Genomic DNA, 24,255 nt, shown 5'->3' with positions numbered 1-24,255 from the left:
AACGAACATTATTAAAAATGGTTCGGGTCGTAGCACTTTTTCTACCCGTTCTCGAGTAACACTTTATTTTGAATAGTTGTCCTATGGGTAACTGCGTTAAGCGAAATGGCGTAGGTTACTCAATTATGCTACTTTTTCTTGTTTCTTGATTAATATCCTAAAATTGGAGATAGCAGTTTATTAGGACGAAAATAATTCCTCGATATAGAATCAATAACACGTTATTAACTTGTGTCGCGAAAATTGAATGCACGTATTATGACGAATATGTTCGTTAACGACAATGAAATGGTTACGTTCATTAGACTCAATACATGTATGTATATATTTATTACCGATCGATTTACGGATATTTGTCGCTAACTTCTTATTTAAAACGAAACGTTTTAATTATGAAGCACTTCTCCAACAAAAGACATCCGGGTGAGGAGGAGACGACTTGATTTGCAGTTCCATGACCACGCTTTGTCTTAATCATGTGGATACCTAAAAGATCTAATTTACACACAACACACACATATCTTCCCGGTATTGGGGGAATGGCGCTTATATACGCGGGGAAAGTTTTGATCAAGAATGCTTACGGGTCGAGAGAAGGGAAGATGTAGTTTTCTTGCATCATATCCTTCACTTCCATCTATGTTGCATTCTAATATGAAGATATCTTAAGCATTTGCTTTTTAAGATTAGCATGTCCTTGACATACGGTTAGGAGTAAAGCAAAACTTAATTTATCCAAACAAGAAAGGCAACCATGCTCTTTGCAACGTGCTTAAGAATTAAAAATTTTATATTATATTCATTTTTACGTAAAAAATTTTACATTAATAGCGAACAATTATGCAAATAGTTTCTGTGGGTGTTATTTTAATGCTAAATCCAATAAATCCACACCTTAAAACAAGAAACGCGTTCTAAAGGCTATAAATAACGGTCATAACGTAGTTTATAGTTTACGCGAAGCTTTTGCCTTAGAACTTTTGCACTCTGCACTCTGCAAATGCATGCAATATAAATATAACGACTTTTAGGTAAATAATTGCTAATCACTTAGCAACTGATCACCAAGCGTTTCGTCTTAAACGTTTTGTAATAATAGTTCCAAGAAGAAGAAGAAAATAAAGAACAGAATGATGACAGCAGAAGGCCTTTTTGATATCCGGAAATATGGAAATTCATTTTTTTCTTTCGGCAATTTTCTAGCACCGGTAGTCGTAGTAGCTTTTTTTACGTTTCGAAATTGTTGTGCTTTTCGTTTTTGGTGCCTTCGTTGGAGGCGGTTTGGTTAAGCAGCATTGAACGGCTTGGCTTGAATATCTCTCACATCCCCTTTCTTGATTTTCTTCTTGTCGGAAGCTGTCACTTCGTGAAGGCACTATTTTTTTTGTCTCACTTACTACACTAACAGTTTTTTTTTTTTTCTGCAGCACTTATGAGTTTCTTTTTATCGTCAACTGAGGCAATCATTTTCTTTAGCTTTCTTTTCACAACCATTACACTCGCTTTTACTTTCCTTCCTTCTCTTAGTTGCTGCAGTTGATACTTGAAATGAGGCCGATGCACTTTTAACTTTTGTTTGAATCAGTTTTCTGCTTGCAGCTGAATTTCCTAAATATTTTTCAATGAAAGGAGTGGCATTCGTGTGAATCGCATTATTAGTTCCGTTGATACATTTTTTAATAGCCACCACATCCTTTTAAATTTTTAATGGTGGATGAGAGGATGCAATCGAGGCTATTCAATTAAAAATGAACTTGTGTTATGGAACCTCTGATATAAATGGCGATATATTACAAAAACTAAACTCATATGCCTGCATTTTTGATTAAAAATTGATATAGAAAATGACTATTATTTCATGGTATAAACAGAATAAAAAAGTAACACAATGAACGGGAAGATTTGCAATGAAAATTAATAGGGAAAATGCTTGCATTCATTATTTGAATTCATTATTATCCTCTCGCGCGTGTAATTCAATATTCATAGCGATTGAGTAATTTTTGAATAATTTGTACGTAACGTGCTAAAGTGCCGACGCGCAGATGAGCTGTCCATCATCATAGGAAGGCTATGTTGCTGTGAATAATTGCAACCACCAATATTGGAAAACAATTTTGTTAATCCATATTTAATGCGCAAACAGTCGTCCAACATATATAGAATGACGCAAAATAGCCGATGACTAGTGGATGCTTGGAACTTGACTGATACTCTTTTTTTCATTTTTAGTTCTATGTGCTATCTATCATCACAACGTTCATCACCTTGACCGAAAATTACCTTTTCTGTGTATGAAGAGTGTTTTCTCAATTAAATATAAATACACGAAATAATTTTGAAATTATTTAAACAAATTTAATGGGAAAATATTCCCAACATATGGTACAATATTGATAAAGCAAAGAGAGCATTAAAAAGTGTGTGATATATATAAATATGCAATAAATGTCTACAATATGTATAAGTGAAATGTGCGAGAATGTCATAGAAACGAAGACAATACAATGAGTTAACTGAAAACGTAAGAGTGCACATCTCTGTCTTTGTTTATACCATATAAAGCAATGCGAACATGTACGTAAGCCTTTCGCTTCAACATTTCATCTATTAAATTTTAGATACATATATTGCATGGTGCATCTTAGATATATATATTTGAGCGGGTTAGTGTTGTGTTGCTTTCACTATGCACACATATGAACGTAGTACTATGATGTTTCATACACAGTACGCTTTTACGTCATAGCAAACGTATTATATACAATAAGTCTTGCATTTGATGAAATGTGCAGCATATTAGTGGCAGAGGGAGGAGTTAAACGTATGGTAGCACAATAACATATGGCATTTTTATTATTTATTTATATTGTTTTTTGCTGGCGAAATCTTTACTCTTTTTACTAGAAGAAGTAGAAGACCTTCATATTGCTCGCTTAACCCAAAGTTAACGAACTTAAAGTAGACATAAGTTTATTGCGTCTTTAGACGCATTATTTTTAATGACTTTTCTTGCAAAGTTTCCCATGTCGCAACTACACTCACTTACTTGCTTAAGAAATACATCGAAGGACTCTACTTTCCGTTTTATACATGCACATGGATATGCATATAGACGCGTCATAAAATGTGAAAGTAATGTTAGTTAATTTTAAACAGAGTATAAAGACTTTTACCCTTGAGGGCATAAAATTATTCTTATAAATACTTCGGTGTAAAGTCGAAATTATTATGCGGTCATTGGTTCAAAACTATATGTCCTGAAGGGCTTTACTACTGCGCAGGGCTAGCTCGTTAGAACTTTCCAAAAAAAAACTTGTAAATAGCATATTATGAAATGGGTACCGCGAATAAGCGTAGGAGGTAAAGTTATCACAGTCACAAAAAAAAAAAAAAAAATTTAGGCAAAGCAATTTTTTAAATTTTGAGCCGATGGCCTATGTTGCTAGTGCTCAATGTCTTTTTTCAGTCTAAGAATTCATTTCATTAGTCTAAAATTAAAATAATAATAATAATAATAATAAATATTAGTTTGAAAGCTGTGCAGACATCTTGCAATACAATCGAATCTGAAGCTCTTGCATTTATAATCCTTGAAGTTTCCTCCCAAACTACGTCAACATTCTATGCATAAGAAGAAAATGAGAAATCCATGAGAAAGCCAAACCCAAAATAAGAATATATATTATTTAACATAATAACATCAGGAGATGTAACACGACGACGATCGCAAAGAATTAAGAAACGGAAAGGGCACAGGGCATAAGAGACAGACGGAGTGCCCGTAGTCTAACTGGTGCGTGGCCATTGGATAAATGCGAGGTAGCATCAATGTTGGTTGACATGCTCTTTTTTTATTTTGTTCTTTTCTCTCAAGGTTCCCCTAATTGTTATGTCGGGAAAAACTACGCTCTCCTAGTTGAGAGTCACTTGATAATTTGGTCCAAAATAGTCTTTGCAGGTTTTAATATGAAACCTAAAATTATTTATCTAAATCCATTCGCTATTGACGTATGACAAAATCCACAATAACCAAATCAAGCCAAACACTTATATAAAATCTAACTCTCCACAACGAAGCAGTAGATCAGAAAACCTAATGTACTGTGTTCTCCTATTGCCCCTTTTTCTTGGATGTTTGCAGGAAACAATTTTAAGAAATCCGAGCAATATACGTCAGTATTCGGAAGGGTGCTTGTAACTTTGGGATAGAATTTTCTCTTTTTATTCTGCTTCTACCAAAAGAGTTCATTTTGATCCTCTGTGTTTATCGACATACCATAGCCGTAAAAATGTAGAAAGCGACCTTGAAAATAACCATAATATTGTTACGAAAATCCCAAATCCAGTTAGTATCAGCTAAGTAATTTTCCCTAATATAAATTCCCTAAATATGGAAAAACCAAATGAGCATTCGCAGGCGCCTCATGTAGCTGCAGGCCGATGGAAACGATTAGCAAAAAAGCAGGCAGGTAAAAGCTAAGTGCACATTCGCAGACGCGTCATGCAGGTGCAGGCCGATGGAAACGATTAGAGGAAAATCCGGCTGGGATTAGAAATAAAACCATAAATTTGGGTATAGTAACACTCTTGTAAAAATGTATATAAATAGAATGTTTGTGGAAGGGAGAGTAGTCTGGCAAGAACGTAGAAGTTAAGAGTACGGTCAAAATAAATTGTAAGTAAATGAACCTACTGTTAAGGAAATAAAAGAAGCTTGAAGTCTATTTCTCTTGAACAATATTTCCGCGATCCAGCGATACGGACTGTATCTTGTAAAAAGCGAATTCCATAACAATATTTTCATATTGTTGTCTACAATTTTCGATCCTGTAGAGATGTTTCGGAAATCGTATTACTTATGTTTGAACCAGAAACGTTTGCGATCGGTTTACTTATACGCCGTAGAAAATGCTAATGCCTGTTAGAATAAACGCGAAATTATTTGAAAATAAGTTGGAATTAAAATTTTATCGTGTATCGTAACCGTATCAATAAGTTGTTAGGAAATATTTTTGAATTGAACAGGAAGTTGATCCTGACGGACATTTGGATCAGAGATTTTCAGCAACACCTTCACATGATCGGAAGTTATAGAGAAAGATTTGAAAAATGTGTTGGCCTTTTACTAAATTTGTTTGATTTTCACCTATATTCCCGATCACGTCCAATTTTTAACCTCACATTCTTGATCGGTCAGGAGATGCTTAAGTCGAATTTGAGATTCCTATCTTTTCTTTACGACTGTGGTAAGAGGACAAAACTAAATGATCCCCTTCGATAGAAATAGATATGTCAGCGGCATCTCGAAAGCTATGCCAGGCAGAAAAAATGTGATCACAAATATTTAAAGGTATTTTCGCATAAATAAAAATATCGAAAAAGTGTTGAAACATTACCTACTTTATTATCGGTTTTTCGAACCTAAAAAATTGAAAAGGATCAAAATGGTGTACTTGGTGGTTTTAATGCTGATATATCTAGTATTTTCTAATATATTTAGTAATATGTAATTCAAGTGCTTACGATGTATACACGAATTTATGACTTTATTACAATATACTTGTTGCGACATTGACTAATCGAAGATTCTGCTTTTGGAATACGCTACTGCAAGTGTCTTAATGAATACGTGTTTGTTACCTTGTGCATCTTAGGGATTGTACGTGATGAATAAAATTTATATCTATCTGATTAGACCAACTTAAATTTCGTGCTATAAGGTATATTATTGTAATTGTTGTCTCTATGACTACACTGATAGTTATTATCCTTGGATTCATGGCTTGGCTAAGGATGTTGTATTTGTAGCGAACATCTTTTTTTCAATAAATAAATGAATAAATAAATTAATAAATAAGTCTTATCAGCATCAAGAAAAACTTACCCAGTGAAAGTTCATCTTCGCGATGATTCAGTTTTTTCACTAAAGACATATAAACGTAGAATATAGCAAAGTAATTTGCATTGAGATTTCGTACAAAGATTCTGACCTTATTGATGGTAAAAGGAAATTCCAATAACTATTGAACGAATTGGAAAGAAGAGAAAAAAGCAAACTCGCAAGAAAATGAAAAAATATTTCTAAAGTTTAAGACGAATTCTGGTACATTAACTGTGATGCACAAGGAGCAAAAGACTGATAAACAAAAAACAATTGGAAGGATTTAGCAATAAACTTAGGTCTTTTGTGATCTAACATAAAAATTAAATGCATAAATAAATTTCATTGATTGACAAAGGAAATGTTGATTTTAACATGTTCCTTGAAAGTGAATTACTTGACATAGAAATCTCTTTTACTTGAGAGGACCATCGTGCGTAGAGTAAAACATTGTTAAGCTTGTAGCTAGATTGGATTAAAACGTAATGATGCGCTAAAGCAGTTTATTATGGAATAAACGAAACTCTTGAACAATATGGAAAATAATTAGATTGTCTTTGACTGGATAATCGAATATTCTTATTATTAGAAAATAGATTACAATGAATGGAGCAGTGTAACAATGTAAAGGAAATGTAAGCGCACTTCGTTCTGGCTGACTTTGTACTCTGTAAACCTCTAGAAACATACAACAAGTGTTTTATATGCTCTACACAAAGCATATATCCCATATTAAGTGTCTGCGAACTGTAGGTCGGACGCTTCATAATATTTGCGGTCCATGGTAATGTTATGGCTCAGGAAAGAAGGCTCTTAAAAAGGCATTGCATTCGGGCATTTTTCAGACCGTTTCTAAAAAATGATGAGAGGGACGAGAGTGAGTTTCGTGCTGAGTAAGTAGCGATTGCGGCCGCTTCCCTATGCCTTGCTCTTTCCTTACTACTTTCCGATCGTCACCACACTACACGAATAAGGGACATCCCCTGAATGATTCATCATGCATTTAAGAAAAAAAAAAGATATGCGAATTATCACATGAGGAAAATTGCTGTAGAGAATATTTAGAAGTCAACCTTGCCCCACGATAAGTATTTCATCCGGCTCTTAATTTTAAACTTTGGTTAACAAGATGGAAGGCAGGATGCGTAATGTCCGTCTTTGCCAGATTGCATTGTTTTACCTTGGCTTTGCTTAGTTTCTATGGACATTTCAACATAACATATATTTTGGAAAAGTGTAAAAAATTATTTTAAATCTTTATGAGAAAACTTATTGCATTGCGGAAACTTTGCGTAATGTAATCAGCTCACGACTGCTGCAGTTTATCCTAAAGCAAGAAAGTCTTATGAAAACGTTTCAGATACAGTATGGATTTTATAACATTTTATATCACGATAAGGGGGTGCATGAAGTGCTAACGGTGCTAACGCCTTCTCATGAACTGAACAACTCTGTGACCCCCATATAATATAATTCTTAAACAAATTTTGAAAACTCATTTGCTGCACCATATGTTTCGAAGAGATAACGCAAACTTGCCAACTACCTAGTGAAAGTATAGAGGACACCCTTGCATGGTTTACACGAACAAAATGTTATAGAAATTTCACGACTTGTAAGAAATTTTTATTTATTTATTTTGAAAAAAAATTTTATTCTTTATAAATATAAGATTCTTAGCCAACATATATATTGTACAGTGATTATAAATAGAAAGATGGCAATAACAATAATTCACCTTATGATAATGAACTTCGAGTGAAATATAATCACTTAAATGCCTGTTATTCACCGAGTATACCCATAGAGAAGCAGAACGTAACAGGCATATACACGCGCTTTTGGTCCGCGCATACGAAACTGAATAATAATACGAAAGACAAAAAAAAGTCTTTTAATCCGTAATCGTAACATGCTACTTCGTAAGCATCCATGGGCACGTGGAACAAACATACATTTGAGTAAGCATATAGAAAAGTATTGTGAAGATATTAGAGCGAATAAAAAGTGAAATATTTTTAATGTGCTTCCATCGCTGCGCCGCTTATAGGGCACAAAGGAACTTTCGAAGTTTCAACGAAAGTCTTTTTTCCTATTACTTCTATAATTATTATTATTATTATTTTTTTTTTTTAACATTTAAAACACTTCATACATGATCAACGACGACCAATAGGCAAGTTTTTGCTTAACTTTGAAAATTTATGTTAATGAGGCTCCATAATTGTCTGCCATTATACTAAGGGTTTGTCAGTTTATAAAAGCATTAAACATCTGTTTATTATGTTAGTTCCAAGCAAATGCCCAGCATGTCAATGTCATTTAAAGCATAATTACATGTCATACCAGATTATGAACTTAGGCACAAACTCATAAAAAGCAGGTCTTCATATAGATATGTATATATATATATATGTATATGTGTGTGTGCTAAATAGGAACAAAATAAAAATATTTTTGTAAGAGCACAAAGAAACAAACAAAACTTAATGTCAACGCTTTAAAACAGACATTCGCCTATGAATAAGTTAACAAATATATGTGCAAAGCAAAAAAGGAAAACTATTACACGAAATGTAGTAAACATAGCAAAAAGCTAAAAACTAACAACAAATGGCTATAATATATTCTGTGACCTAGAAAAATTCTTGTGTAACACTTGTTGGTCTTTTAAGTTTCATTACAAATACATATATGAAAATAATTACGAAAAACTATTTCTGCTACATACGCATATACACATGAATAACTTATGCTCATTCACTCATTCCATTGTATAAGATGAATACCTGATGTTACTATCATTAAAAAAAAACTATCATCGCAGCTTAAGGTTTATTTACAATGCGCTTATGCGGAAATACGAATAATGCAACAAATTCTCCAACAATACTCCATAGTAGAGTATATATGATAGTTTATAGTATGTATAGAGCCATTCATTTTGTATATATGATAATCCATACTATATCGATACTTCGACTTACACTCACGCCAACGTCGACCAAGTTATAGTTCTCATTATATTGTTTCCGTAATCCTCGGATATGTTCGATGTTACCATTGCTTGTTCAGGTGTAATCTATATCAAGTATTCGAATATGCCTTAAAACTCGCTTTGGAACATTTCAATACATTTTATATATATCAGCTACTCTGGATCGGATATGCAATTCAGAAGCTAATAAAGAAAGGACACATTTAGCATGACTCGTCTACTTTAAACCGTTTAGGACTTATAGTGCACTACTTCCTAGAGCAGATGCGCAGTTCCTATAAGGTGAAAACCAAACACAGCAAGCAAAACAGTAGTAACTGTTTTTGCACGGACCCAGTCTGATGACGATAAAGATCGCATTATCGATCCCAGATAGTCACATGTACATCAACCGAGAGGTGTAAAGATCGCGAAATTCATTACGTTGAAAAGTGGCACAAATTCGTGGTTCGCCCCTGAATTTTTAGAGAAAAAAAAACACTTATTTAATGCCGTACACAACATGTCTAGGTTTATAGGATTTATAACGAATTTATCTGTCGTTCCAAGAAAAAAACATGTTTCGCGTAATTAAAAAAAAGAGCGTGGAAAAAATATTTATATAACATAAGCATTATAATTCGTACTGAATGCTTAACCAGCGAATCAGTTTAAGTGATTATGCAAAAGCAAAAGAGGGTCTGAGCGTTTTTAATAATATCAAACAATATCAAGCTACTCTTCCTTCCCTGAACAAAATCGCTTAACAAAGCTTATGTTAAGCATTTCTAACTTTAAACCCTTGATATCCATTACGTATTAGAACAAATACTAATTGGAGTAATTCCTGTTATTATACCTTATAGCATTTGTATGGTGTAAGGCTATATTAAGCTTGTACAGGTGGGCGCAACACCTAAAACGACTTCCGATAGACCCTTCTTCGGAATCAGTTTCTAAATCGATCTACGCTTGTCTGTCCGTCCGTCCATTCTGTTTTGCTCTATTCAGCGTGCAGGCTGTAATTTTTGCGACATTTTAACATATAATTTATTTATTAATCACTCAATAGAGAAGGACAAGCGTATCCATTCTGACCTTTCTGAACTTAATGCGTGATGCGAATACGATAACATAATGCTTAACGTGAAAGAATGTAAACAATTAATTTTTTGTAGAGGAGTTTCATTAATTGTGGACTATCATATTGATCGAGGTGAACTCTGCTTCAAACTTTATGAATTTGAATACTCGATTCTAAAAGCTCGACTCTTTAGGTTCCCGGCTCCGTTAGCGAAGCGAAAATATGCGCTAGCTCGGTATAGTGTTTCGACTTGTTTAAAATCATTTTTCCCGAAAACTAAACTGAACGCTTCAGATCGTTAGAATAATGATCCAGAAGGTACTTGCTCGGTTCAATTTTATGCTTACACACACGGCCAATTACTGCTTACAAATTGTACATTTTTTTAGCAACCAGATTAACATCATTTTTTCTTTCCTTTTTTTTGCGATTTTGAGGTTATATGATGACTACAACGGTAGAGAGAATCATGTTTTACTTTTAAACCGCAATTAACCATAAAATTCATTGCGAAAACTTTTTTTATTAAATTAAAAATTTTTTCGGTCCTCGTTCCTTCTTTCCACGTTACAAAGGTAATCACAAAAACAAGCATGGTAATAAACACTCGCTTTTGCTTCAAAGGATGAAACTTTTCCTTCAGTAAACAATATCACCTGCTTATTATGTCCATCACATTGGTGTGCTTTTCGCTTTAAACTCAACGCATTTAAAAACAGGAAAGTTGTGACAAATATTTTATATAAACATTGTTGTTTGTTTGTTTGTTTTAAATATATAAGTATGAAAACATATAAATATAATTCAGAGAATTGTTGTGCAAGTTTCATCAGTGAGTGCGAACAAAAAGGAAAAAAAAGGATATGAATATAAAACTTTATCAAAGGAATTGTTTTGACTTGGTTAAATAATTTCAACTGGTGTATAAAAGTGCAGAAAGGAATGTTTGTTACATATTACATTAAATGTATGCTAGCGCTTTAAGACTTTCGTTTTAAAATTATTCTCTGGTTAAATTAATAATAATAATAATAATAAATTAAATAAAATTAGGGGGAGAGAAAGAGAGAGAGAGAGAGAGAATAAATATTAGTTTTCACATCAAGTTCTATATCAAATAGTTTTGATTCAATTTAAAGCAGAAAGGAAAATGCTCGTTGCAAGCGAGATATGCAAACGATTTGCAAAAACGCTGGAGGAGAGCAGGTTTACTTACTTAAATCACATCTTTTGTTTTACCATAGCTTTTCGTTTTTAAAAGCTGCGCAAAAGAATAGTTTAGCAAAGGACATAAGACATATTGGCGAATCTCACTCAGATCGCAACCGCATTCACTTCGTGGGACTATCGGCTCAAATTTTATGGGACTATAGGCAAATATTGTAAATCTTATCTTAACTATCAGCGACAAGAATTCCAGTAAAAGAAGTAAAAATGTTGCTGGTTGTAATCTGCTTCGTCTTACCTCGACTAGCATTGAAAGCTGGACCGAATCAATCAACGTTCAAAATAAACGAAAGTGAACTTAGGCTATACATAGAAAATCAATTCCGTTTCATTATAAATGAACATTTTCTTAGCAAGAAAATGATCAAACAAGGAAAAAAGTTTATTCGGCGGGCCCATCTTCTGATCACCACTTGTCCACATCGGAACAGCCTGGCTTGGTTGATACGCGGGTCCGCAATATTGAAGAAGTGCGAAAGTGTATAGTTCGGCGAATCGCTGCCAACCAATACAAGTTCTTTCGACATCATACAGTCATGTTGCCAAAAATATTGTAAAATGTTGTAGAAAATGATGGAAACTATTTTGGTTAATATACATTGTACCAATTTTCCACAATAAATGCCTTATTCAATTAAAAAAGTGATCAACATTTTTGCGAAAACCTGATATGTTGCACAATTCAGTTAGATTATGTTGATTACATTTGCGTATGTATGAGATTCCCCGAATTATGCCTAGAGCAAAGTAAAGTAGGCGTGGTGTATTGTTTATATAATTTAGTTTGATTATTTTTTTTAACAGACTTAATGGGTTAAAACATGCAATGTTCATTGTAGTTTTCCATTTAGTTAATATCTTTTTTTACACGAATTTCTTGGAAACATATCTATTGCGTAATGACAGAATTAAGTGTATGTACATTTTTATATTTGCCACCAAAGAGCAGTTTTATTGCAGCCCATAGGACCCTTAGAAAAGTGGTTCAAAAACACAGTCACGAGCGGAATGAGAAGCAAACCCGATTTGCTTTTGTTTCGGGCAACTGTCTTTTTCATTCTTCTGAAGGAAATTTTGCATGCACACATTCTTTATTGATGTCACGTACAAATAGTTGACTGTAATGTCGACGTAGCCTGCTCATCCAGCGAAAGTAAAAAGACAAAAAAAACAAATCTAGAAAAGTAATTTAAAAAAGTATGTTGCGGCAAGTGAAAAACTTCCATCCATAATTGTTTTACTCGATCCATGTAAACGCCCTTAGGAAAAAAATCACAAGCGGCCAAATATCATATTTACTGTCGTGTATGCCATGTTGCTCAACGCAAAATATTTAGGGAAGTGAATAAAGTCGATTGCTTTAGTCATTTAATTTTTTCTTTTTACACCCACCAACGAAGGATGGGTTTATACTCCTCTTATCGTAATGTTTGCAACACCAAAAAGGAAGCTTCAGACTGGGTTGATGCTTATTACTCAGAAATTATGAAAGATAGAAAGATGAAATTATCTGCTTTTACTTTACGGAGAACTCTACTCTTTATGTCCAAAAACGAATAATATCGGTCCACACAAATTTATAAGTGCTTAAAATTTCTTTTTCACCTTCTAGAGGTTTCACGCTTACTACTTACATTTACACGTTCCACAAAAGAACATATATTATCCGACTAAAAATGCGACTGTTGTAAAATAAATATGGTGGTCACCTCGATGTGGTGGTTTCATTTTTTCCTAACATGCCCTCGATGTGGGCAGAGTAGAATGTTAACGCTAAACACGTTAATTCTAACTTAACTATAGTGGACGTCACAATGTGGTGGATGCATTCTTTCTAAGCAATACCTGTCAGTGAACTACAGGGTCGGGGATAGACTTTATCCGATTCACTTTTTGTATTTACTGTAGATTAAATGAGCAAGCTTTGAATAGTGGTGGATATGCTAGGTTTGGCAAGTTCTTACTTACTTCATTTGTCATCCTAAAGTCACTAAATGTTTATAATCTGCAACAAAACGTACAGCACACGTCATTCTCACATTGTGTAGTAATCCCTTTTACACATTAGCTTTTCAACGGATTGTTGTAAATCTTATCCCCAATCGCCAGTTGCATAGGCTAATTTACTGTATGACATTTAAAAAATTGAATTCACTAGAAAAACGGGTAGTTGCCATGCGAACTCATTTTGTGACATGAATGGTTTTCGTAACCATAATATAGATTAGATAAGCATTGGAGTGATTGTAACACTCTTGGGGGAGACAAAAAAAAAAGAAAAGATTATTAACCGATGTATTATATATGTATATCTAAGCGGAAGACCACAAGCAATTTATATATTTGCCTCCAAGTTACTCTTTCAAATCGCTTATGCAACCTATCATAATTTCGTTTGCCATTTCATTGCGTTTCCTTCTTTGCTGAGTAAAACTTACATCAAAGTACTACAATCGTATTGGAATTTCTTATCTGCATTAAGAATGCTTATGTATTCGATAGCCCGAGAGGAATTGCAAATAGCTTTTAAAGTAAACAAAACAGATTATTTATTATAACAAGCTAAGGACAAAAAAAATAAAGGAAAAGGGAAGTTTTCAAATGATTTTATCCCCAATACATTCATTATTATTTTAACCAACGAAGCATAGAAAAAAACGGAAATGTGCTTCGTACATACAAGGAATACCTAAACAATTTCTGTTGCTAGATATAAAATATAAAGTAAATATGTAAGAAAATTTCGCCTTCTGGCGAATCTTTGACATTCCCCTTTTCAAGCGAACACATTGCTATTGAAACTTTTCTGTTAAACGTGGAACTATTGCTACCGCGGCCGGCCTTAAAGTTGGAAATTTATATATCGGGTTTTCTATTAATATCTCTCTGACGTAATAAACTACATTTTGTAGCTTAGCGCAGGTGTATTAGTGGACGGATCATGACAATATTTAAATATGATTTTTGCGGCTGTTAATTGTTAGGTTCTATATGCAACTAAGGATTTTCTAGCTCAATTTTTGCAAAGGTGAACCTTTCAAGAAGTAACGGCAAGAAGAAGTTAATAGGTGAATTGACGAATCAAATTATGCGGTAATTAAGCATTAAGATCTATTTCAGGCTAATACGAATGAAACACCTTATCAACCTTTTTGTTTCTTTCTTTAATACAAGCCACTCAGGGGGTGTCCTCTGTGATGCGCAGGCACGATGACGGTGGAGAAGGGTTCTAGGTAGAGAAGGTAGAGGATGAAAAGAGAGAACATCAGGCGAAGCACCGTCTGCTAGTAGATTGCTCCAAAAGCGAGCAGTGTGATTCAAAAATGGCGAGTCGCGGTAGCGTCTCATGCGATATGCAGACAATTCGACGGCGATCGCGTGGAGACGTTGAGCATGCCTTGTTAAAACACTTAATTGATGGCCAAATCTATTTCATCTCAGTAGAACACTTGCCCTGACCTATACATAAGGACAACGCAGCTCATATCACGCCAATGCGCAACGCTATCAAGAGTTTTGGATATGCTTTCGCCGCCCGTGAGCGCCTGAGTGCTCCGCTGTATGCAGTGGGGCGCTCTCAAGGAAAACTTGGAGGCTCCCGTTTATACGTGCGAGTTATACTCTAATTTTGGCCGGATTTATGTGGCATAAACGGTATAGATATCGGCTGCAGAGAAGTATTTTTTACACCGCTTTAAAAAACCTCAGTCCTTGACTGCATATTTCGATAGTCTGTCCAACAAACATCGATGTGCATTCTCAGATATTAGTCCACACCCAAGCTCGAGTTCAGTTAAAGCGCTGCAAAAGCTGCTGCGGGCACAAATTCGTCGTATGGTCTGCAAAACATATCTGTGGTCCTTGACTAAGCGCGAAATTTTCTTTATGTGGGTAAGACAATACAGTCAGTTTTAGCCAAATGCATTGATGTCAAACCAGTGTGTTATAATTATAGCATTAATTTTGTTCAATGTAAAGTTTAAAAATATAACATATATATATCCCGGACGTTTAATGCTTCAATTAAGTATAGGAATACTTCGAATTGAATCGGTTTTCGCGCCACAAAATGTTTGACATCATTTGTAAGCTAAAGAAAATATTAATAAGTTTTCATTTATTTTCCTTATTTTTTCACTTTCTTACTAAATGTAGCCGTAAAGGAGAGTTACATCAGGACTAAGTGGAATCATATGCAAATTTCTACTTTCCATCTCATCTTTGGAAATTAATAAAAACTCAAAGAGCAAGTTTATGGGAATCTTACATTCCGGTGCTTTTTTTGGTGTTTACACTTCAGTGGGGAATGACAAATTCATCTCGTCATTTCATCATTTTTCCCATATCCTTGCATTATAAACGCTAGTTATGCAAATAACAAGACATTCACCATTTTTATGACGGCTTTATTGTCTCCATAAAAAATAACTAACCATATTCAGTTGTGTTCGCACACTTATGCTTCTGCTGATTAATGCGAAAAGCATTCACATACCAGCTTACCATCTGTCATCGAGGGACCATTTGCCTGGTAAATACCAAAGAATGGCTTATCGTTTGTTGCGACATTTACAAAAAGAGCTGTGTCAAGCAAAAAAATGCTCAATGTTCAACTAAAACAAAGACTCGCGGATATTTTTAAAAATTAAAAAGATTTCATGGGAAAAAATGACAAGCAAAACAATTGACGGCAGTTGCTGACGCTTTCAAATTAAAAAGTGCCGCAGGTCCGATTAGCTCTTTAATACCGTTCAAGGGGCATAAGTGAATATGGTTTGGTGTATTGCAAAGACATTAAAACCCACTAAATAATAGGAGAGAAAGATTTTTTGTTTTCAGCTTAAAAGGCAATTCTTTTGAGTAAACTTTTTAAAGGTTCTATGTAGGAATTCAGATCAAAAAAGGCTCAATAAGATAAGAAAATACTTGGAACTTTTGAAGCCGGAAGTAAATTCAAGATTCAATTCATCGATATATAACAAGTTAGGTGTGGACTATTTCGATTATTTCTTACTCGTAGGCGATGTTCAGCAATCGATTACAATCAAAAAAATTACGTAATATTCTTAGAAAAAAAGATCACTTTTTCCTATGAAAGCGAGGAATTTCATTTGGCGTTTTATTTGACGATGGAGGAAGATGAGAAATAATAGTAGAGTGCGAGCATTTTTAAACCGACGACATAAGTTCCTTTCTTCCTTCCTATTATAAAAATGGTTTCCTTCATTTCTTCTCCGAAGTGTGCGTTAGTATGATGTTTAATAAACAGGAAAACCATATTCTTGATGTGGCGGGCTTTCAAAAATGTTGCGTTTTAAATTTTCTGACGAGAGATTGGAGACTAAGCTAATGAGTTGAGGAAAATTTAACTTTATCGCTTTCCCATAAATCCTAAGAGTTGGCAGAACCTTACATTTTGTTTCTGTCACTGACGTAAATTGTAAAACCGTCCTGAGTGGAATATGTTGAATAACCCCTCGTTTAATAACAAGAAGTCCAAACATGCAAATATTTGCAAACAATTTTCACTTTCTTCGTTGGTCCTCTCCTCGTAGTTTTCCTTTGCTGAAGAGGTAGAATTCAAAATCTTGAATCCCTGCTCATATTCCTACTACATAAGCGCGGAGCCAGTGGAGAAAGTGAATCCAAAAATGCGAAGCACATTGGTGAAATAAACATATTTAACTGACAGATTTATTTTAAGTTCATCCAAGTGAAAAGCGAATTGATTGCGAACCTTTTTAACAAGTAAAAACTTTAATTTGTGTCCTATTATCTCTTTAGTAAGTTTTATAAATGTTAATTGTTACCACAGGGAACACATTGTTTCACAGTTTTCTTTTTCGTGCAACGTAAACATGAGTAACATGTGCGAAAAATAAATCGAGTCATTGATTTTTGTTTTTTTTTTTTTTTCCTTTCATTTTACCATAAATTCTACAAAATGAGAATTGTGTATATTGATTGCTCTCATCTTATACGTAACCTAAAGGGCAGACATGCTGCATATTATACACGAAATATAAACATGGATTTACTAATGTGTGCAAAAAAAAACGTTCAATGTGGTACTTACAGGTCCTATATTATCAAAACCGTATTTGCTGGCCACTTTATGAGCGAAATCATTGTCTACTTTACGCCGAAAACGGACGAGAAACGAACTGGTAAAAACGTCATTTCCGCCTGAAATCACTTTAACATTATTGCCTTCTCTATGGACGGGTTGTGCAGCGACCTTAACGTCGGCCAATGCAACCATAAAACTGAGAGTGCACAAAATCAGCAGGCCCGTTATTGGGTAGACGCATGCTGCTAAAATCATTGCACGCACTTATGAAAGGCAATATTTTCTTTCTAATTTCTTTCCTTTTTGTTAAGATATAAGTTTTAAGATGTTTGAACTTATTATATCACTTCTGCTATCGCTCGGTCCAGTTAATCGCGAAAGTAATTCAATCACTTTAATAACGTGGCAATGAAACTAATAAAGGCATGTGTTTACGGCTAAAAGTAGACAAAAACTGAGTTTCTTCTTTTAACAGATAATCGTCAAAAGAGCAATAACGACTTCGCAATTCTTTCAATTACTAAAAAAAAAAATATACATTCTTTCTTAATTTTATTTAATTATTTGCATTTTCTCTCTATAGTCGTTGACATATCTTCCGGGATACAAATTACGTGCACTTATTATTATTAAAGTTCTCTTAAAAGTAGGCAATGTTTTTTTATTAAATTCAAATATAGTTTTTATTTATAATAATCTTTTATTTCTTCTTTCAATTTTCTTTTCTTGCGCTGTAGTATTTTTTACATATATGTATATACATACATTGATACATATACATAGATATACACACATATATATATATATATATACAGTATTTTATGCGCCTAATATTCCATTAAGTAGTACTTTACAGTTACGGTTACCGAACGAAACTGTTGGTATTTGCCTTTGCCGTTCGTCGTTATGAATAATCATTTAAAAAGCACATAAGAAGAAGACAATCAAGTTGAAAGCTTTTAAACGAAAGCTCTACAAACCGCTTATAATAATTCATATTGAAAACTCTATTAAAAATCTAAACAACCCACACCATAAGTGGAACAGATTTTCAAAAGTAATGCTAGCGCGCTCATGGAATTATTTTTTATATTTTTTATGATCGCTTGTACAATTTGCTTTTACAATCCATATATATGGTTTAAAAGTTTCTACTCTCATTTGAAAATATTCTAATAGATAAGATAAACAGATTCACTTAAAAAGCGGAAAGTTTCCTTCATATAGTTAGTCTGTCATCCCAATAGGCCTCAAAGAATCAAACGAAATCATTCAAATCTAGCCATTATGTGGACATTCTTCCGTGTGAGTAGCGGAGTAGGTAAGACCCGCAACTATCAAAGCAGTGTTCGTGGATTCGAACTTCAAGTAAGGAGACTTTTCTTTAGACGCAATTGTAGTGAGAACTTAGCCGATAAAGACGTAACACTTATCGATTGGGCGCACACTATCTATTGAGCTACGGCCACCACCTCACTATTTGCTACTCTATCCTCACGGTGTTATGCGTATAGCGAACATCATCCGGTTGTATTAAAAAACAACAAATTCTTAGCTTAATGAAAAACTTGCTAATTTTGTTATGTTTCTAATGAATGAGTGAATGTCGTGAATTTGTATCGACGAAGCAAAGATAAAAATTACAAAATTTACTTTGAAATTTATATATAGTTTTTGGTAAAATTTTCTGACGAAGGTTCACTTCTTTGGTTTGTGTTAAAGTTTTATTGGTATGTCTGAGGTGAGGTGTATTTGGTGATTCCTGCTGTCGTTATTTCCATTATAATTTGTGTGGGAGCTATCATGACGGTTGATTAAGTAATTGTTTCAATTGTTCGCCCAAGTCCTCTATTTATTCCTGGATTGTCAGTGCGAAAATTTGGCTTATTTCTGTGTTCTGATATGATAACACTGTTACCGATTGCTTCTGGACAACTGTTCAAGAATTTTCAGATCCCTTCGTTGAAAGCATTAAAAGTGCCCGCTTCGATGATAAATTTGACCTTGTCGATGAAACAGTTTCGCATCGTGGCCCTGATGACCTGTTGTGTGGCATATTTGCTAACAGCATCCTCTAGTGCTTTGGCAAGTTCTTCAAATTCATTTGCGTTCTGATTGGCCACTTTATTCTTTTACTTCAAATTCATGAACTTAGCTGTGACCACATCTACTGATCCGCCTTTGATTTTGTTCACCATTAATAACATGTTTATTCAATATAAAGAAAGTCGAAACATCAAGAAATTTGGTTAAGTTAATTGCACGGAAGGTCACTTAGTCTGGTCGTGGTCACCGTCTCATTTGGCGACCGCCTTGGAGGTGCAAATACAGACAGTGCACCATGCTTCCCTTAATTAATTACTACACCGCAGCTATTATCCAGAAATAACTTTTTAGTAACTTTATCTAACTTTAAATGGTCGAGTCAAGCTTTTTCGCCGTCTTCAACAGATGACAACATCGCTTGAAGTTTGGCCTCGGGGAGAGCTGCACGTTTCTTATCTCCGTGAATAGTAATTCACATGGAATTTCTTAAGGAAGAATATTACCAAAAATGTTATCTCCAACAGACGTTCCCATTTTAGTTCACCGGGAATGGTATTGAGCAGTTAAACGGTGTGAAAGCAAAGTCAATAACTTCGCTTATTAAGCCAAATCAAGGATTTTTTTAAATAAAAAAAGTTTTATTACAGAACTAATTACAACGAATTCAAGGGCTAAGGGCTCTAAACGATTGATTCAGTTGGGACTTGGTCTCACAACTTCAGGTGTAGGCTATATTAATTTTTTACGAACGTTCGTAACACCCAGAGAGGTTTCAGATCGATTCAGAAAATGAATCTAAGCCCGTCTGATGCATGTCCGTGTGTTCTTGTGTTCAACCCATAGGTCGCAGTTTTTGAGATATTTTGATAAAATTTGGAATACTGTCTACTTTGATCCAAGAACGAAAACAATTAATAATGGTTCGGATCGAACTGGTTTCCCATGTAACGTCTTATTTTGAAAAGTCGTTACATGAACAACTGTATCGAACGAAATCCAATAAAATATTCCATCATAGACCATTGCTCACTGTAATGTTTTTATTTATTTTATTTCGTGTTGAACAGAAAGGGAAGTAAGCTCGAAACGATAACAAAAAATTGATAGATTAATGCAAGTTCTACATAAACTCTGAATTGGCAATGGGGCTGTGATTACGGAATTGCACATGCGCAGAACTCGACGCACCTCTGGTCCAAATCTTGTTCTTCATTAGATCCCTCCTCTCCGAGATACGAGATTCCTTTCCGACTCTGGAACTTGATATCGCGCTAACTCCATATTTACAAATTGTGTTTAGTGTTAACTATTATTTCATTGTATGTCTGCCCAAAATTGAATGTTTGGGCGGGAGCTCCAAACTTTCCTTGTAGATCATCAATCGCATGCAGCGAAAGGCGATACTCAGGGGCGACGAAAGTGTGCCCCACGGCAAGTCTTTCACAGAGATAAAAAGGTTTGTGCACCAATTAAGTCCTTTAAAAGGGCTACACGATTTTTTCAGCGTTCCCGACCAGTCGCCCTGGAGTTATTTGCACACCGCACAACATAGTAGCGCGATTCGTCTTTCTCCTGCTCGCCTTTGGAGCAACCTAGCAGCAGTGGGCATTCCCGTCATATCTGATGTAGCAATTTTAAAGACGAACGTTCACAAACGGTAGTCCCTCTCTCCATCCCTCTCTTTCTAGTTAAGACAAAGTAGTATAAAAGCTAAATGTAATATGAAATAATAAAAAATTTAAGTTCGAATGATCCTCAACAACTCTCCTTGACAAAGATAGTGTTAAACCTTTGCTCTTTCTTTTTCTGTCTCGTGCCAATTACTTATTATGAAATTCCATTGATCCATGATTCATTTTCTATACAATAACCAAAAACTTTCGCCTACTTAAACGTTTGTTATATAAGTAGAAGGCTTTCGTTCGTTGGAGAGAGAGAGAGAGAGAGAGAGAGTGAAACTTATGCAAGGGATGTATTTAACATGTTCCGCATTAGTTGAGCGCAGTTTTTGAAATAAATATTTGTTCCCAGAGCTAGGGCTTAATTATGGTATACAATCTCCTATTATATGAGTAAATTTTATTTATTAGATTTCAAGCTATTTTATATGAATAGTTAACAATGCAAAAAAAAAGGAAAATAACATCCCGCGATTAGATTTAAGTTTTATTTATATATTTATTTGGAAATCTACTAAGCAATTGCTTCCACATAATATAAATTTTTTTTAAAATAATGATAAAGGAAATGAACAGAAAAAACTCATCGACCACACGCTGACAAAAACCGTTTGTCAAAATAAAGGAATAAACGCCAATATAAATAATTCAGTAGATGCAAATGTTGATCTGTGATGAGAATTTATTCCAGTCATCAATACATTCAGACAATCACTGTGCATATGTGTCCATATCGAAATACTACGCATCTATAAGAGGATAAACTATTGATTATATTTCAACTAAAATCGTCACATTTACTATGCAAACATAACGGTTTTTGGCACTCTCGATATGCACATACAGCGGTCTACTCATGCATTAATGAAAATGTATTGAATCGTCTATCAAGTATATCAATTATTATGGAGTACTTTTTTTCAATGTTTAGCAAGAACGTTATGGACGGACAAGATCGACCTTTCAATACTCTATACCGCTTTACCTGGTACAATTTTTCAGTCATTTGATAATAATACACCAAAAATTACTTATTGATTTCATACAGAGGCGTGCCCTTCATGAACGCCCGCAGGCGGGAGGAGGCCAAAAACATCACATAGTATAATCCATATTTAACAAACATAATTTACATCCCAAAAATTTGATTATTTTTTAGCGTTCCTCATAAAAAAGAAGAAATTATACTTTGTCTCCATGTGCTTTTCATAATAATCCCTATATTTGTATGGGATTTAAAAACTAGATCTATGCGATCATATTAGGTACCGTTATTTTTTTTTTTCTAAATTGTTTATTTGGACCAATTATTATCACAAAACATTAAAAATTAAAATTTCTCCCGAAGGGATTAGTACTCATTACAAGTCTCATAAGGGATACGCTTCAGGAAATGGACCCATGTGGTTCAAATCGTATCCACTTAACCATTCTTATGTCAAATTACTATTAAAAGATTTCAAAACCATTTTCAATAGCGTTCGTCCTTGGATCACAGCACGTCATATGTCAAAAAATTTCGACCTGTATGTTGAACACAAAAATACATCGACAGACATCAGACAGGCAAAGAGCTTAGTTTAGGTCAATCCAGAAAACTATTCAGAAAAAGTAAATGGTGTGACTCTCTGAACCCTTTTTGAGTGTTACGTACGTTCGCACAAATTAAATATACTCTGTACCACAAAGAGGGTGTCAAAACGTGTAAGTCAAACTATTAGATATAAAGTGGCCTGTAGATGATGTAATGTGTCTCGATTTCTTTTTTTTTTTTTTAATCTAAAAAACAAATCTTAACTCTTATATAATTGTCACAAATTTGTTGATCAACGATTGAAGAAAATTATATTATAGCAAAAACGTAGAAACGCTTAAGCGGAACTTATATTGAAGCGGAAATCCCCATTCCGACAGATTAATATCGGTTTTCATAAAGGTCGCAAAAGGCCGTAAAGGCTCCATAAAAAGAAGCGCTTAAAAAATTAAAAATACACCTTTATATCTAAGAACGAACGATGTGAGATGTTGTTTTTTGCTAGTGTCTAGGGTATTAACATAGATAACATAGATGTGCAAGGCTGCTTCATTACTTTAATTATTAAAAGCAACTCTACTCTCTCTCCATTCTCCACACCTATTACTTTTTTTATAAACCAAGGATTTTGGAAAAAGCAACCAACGGCTTTTAGCGAGACATGAAGAGCATTTCACAAGCGCTTCATGAAAGATTTTTATGAATAATAAGAGTTCATCACGTTTTAAAAACATAAAACCTTACAGGTGGATACTTTTTGAAGTACTCTCGGACAAGAAAACTCTTAATAGTCTTCGGTCTTTGTAGAATTTAAACGATATTTTTGGTTTTTACTTACAAAACCGTTGCACTCCCCTCTCCCATACAGAGGTAGTAATCTTGTAAATGTAATAAAATTACATTTGGATTATTCGAAACAATGGAACAGTCTATAAAGTTTCTAAATACTCATGACGAATTCATTTGTAATCAGGAGTCGTGAATCCTCGTGATTCACTTCTAAGGCGATTTTTTCACTTTCCTCTCTTTTGTTTGCAAATCATGCTTTTTATTTCGTTGTTTACTTTTGTTAAAAAAGCGACACGCAACCAAATGGTTGTTTATAAATTGAAAAAAGATTATATTTACAAAGATACAAATCCAAAAGTCAATATATAAATGAGCGACCGCTTGTTGCAATGTATTTGAACTTCGAATTTGGTAACTTGAGAGAGTAATTAAATGAGCGAACATTGTTGCAGTGATGACAGTCAGATTTTGTCATTGTTCGTAGTTGGCGTAAATTTTGACATTAACGTTCAATGTTTTAAACAGCCTTTTGCCAACGTATTAAAAAAGTAGTTTTGGTAAATAATTCATCGGTATTTATATTAGTAATTTTGTTTATTTAGAAAACCATTAATGAATGGATTTTAGTTTGTATTACATCTAGAGAAGTTAGCGTCCGCCGCAAAAAGTGATGTTTGCGGAGGTTACGCCACATTTTTAATAGGAAAATAGATGCGGCCGGGAAAACATGCGCAGTGCAAATGCTTTTTTTCCAATTAATTAAAGCCTAGAGCAGATGCTGATCTAAAATTCTAAACTTTTTGCAGTGCTCCACTTACAAATACTTGCTAACATCTTTCAGAAAAGCCATCGATGCTATTAGCATTCAGAAGGACATACAGAGGTGGTAAGTTTGCAAGATTTCATTATTTTATTTAACGTTGGAGTAAATCAATAGATTAAACCTATTTTATTAAATTAAATTT

At 34.2% G+C, this 24,255-nt stretch overlaps 1 protein-coding gene across 1 annotated transcript in view; it reads right to left on the bottom strand.

Moving 5' to 3' along the window:
• LOC119641728 (neuroendocrine convertase 2) overlaps positions 1 to 17,923 on the bottom strand; it is a 36,323-nt gene extending 18,400 nt beyond the window's left edge. Inside the window, exon 1 of the mRNA XM_038040542.1 lies at positions 17,249 to 17,923. Within this exon, the coding sequence (XP_037896470.1) occupies positions 17,249 to 17,497 (249 nt within the window). The 5' untranslated portion in view covers positions 17,498 to 17,923. The remainder of the gene's footprint in view (positions 1 to 17,248) is intronic.
• Positions 17,924 to 24,255: the final 6,332 nt, after the last annotated feature.

Source organism: Glossina fuscipes, unplaced genomic scaffold (assembly GCF_014805625.2).
Source record: "Glossina fuscipes isolate IAEA_lab_2018 unplaced genomic scaffold, Yale_Gfus_2 174, whole genome shotgun sequence".
Lineage (NCBI taxonomy): Eukaryota > Metazoa > Arthropoda > Insecta > Diptera > Glossinidae > Glossina > Glossina fuscipes.
This window is presented reverse-complemented; position numbering and strand designations above follow the sequence as displayed.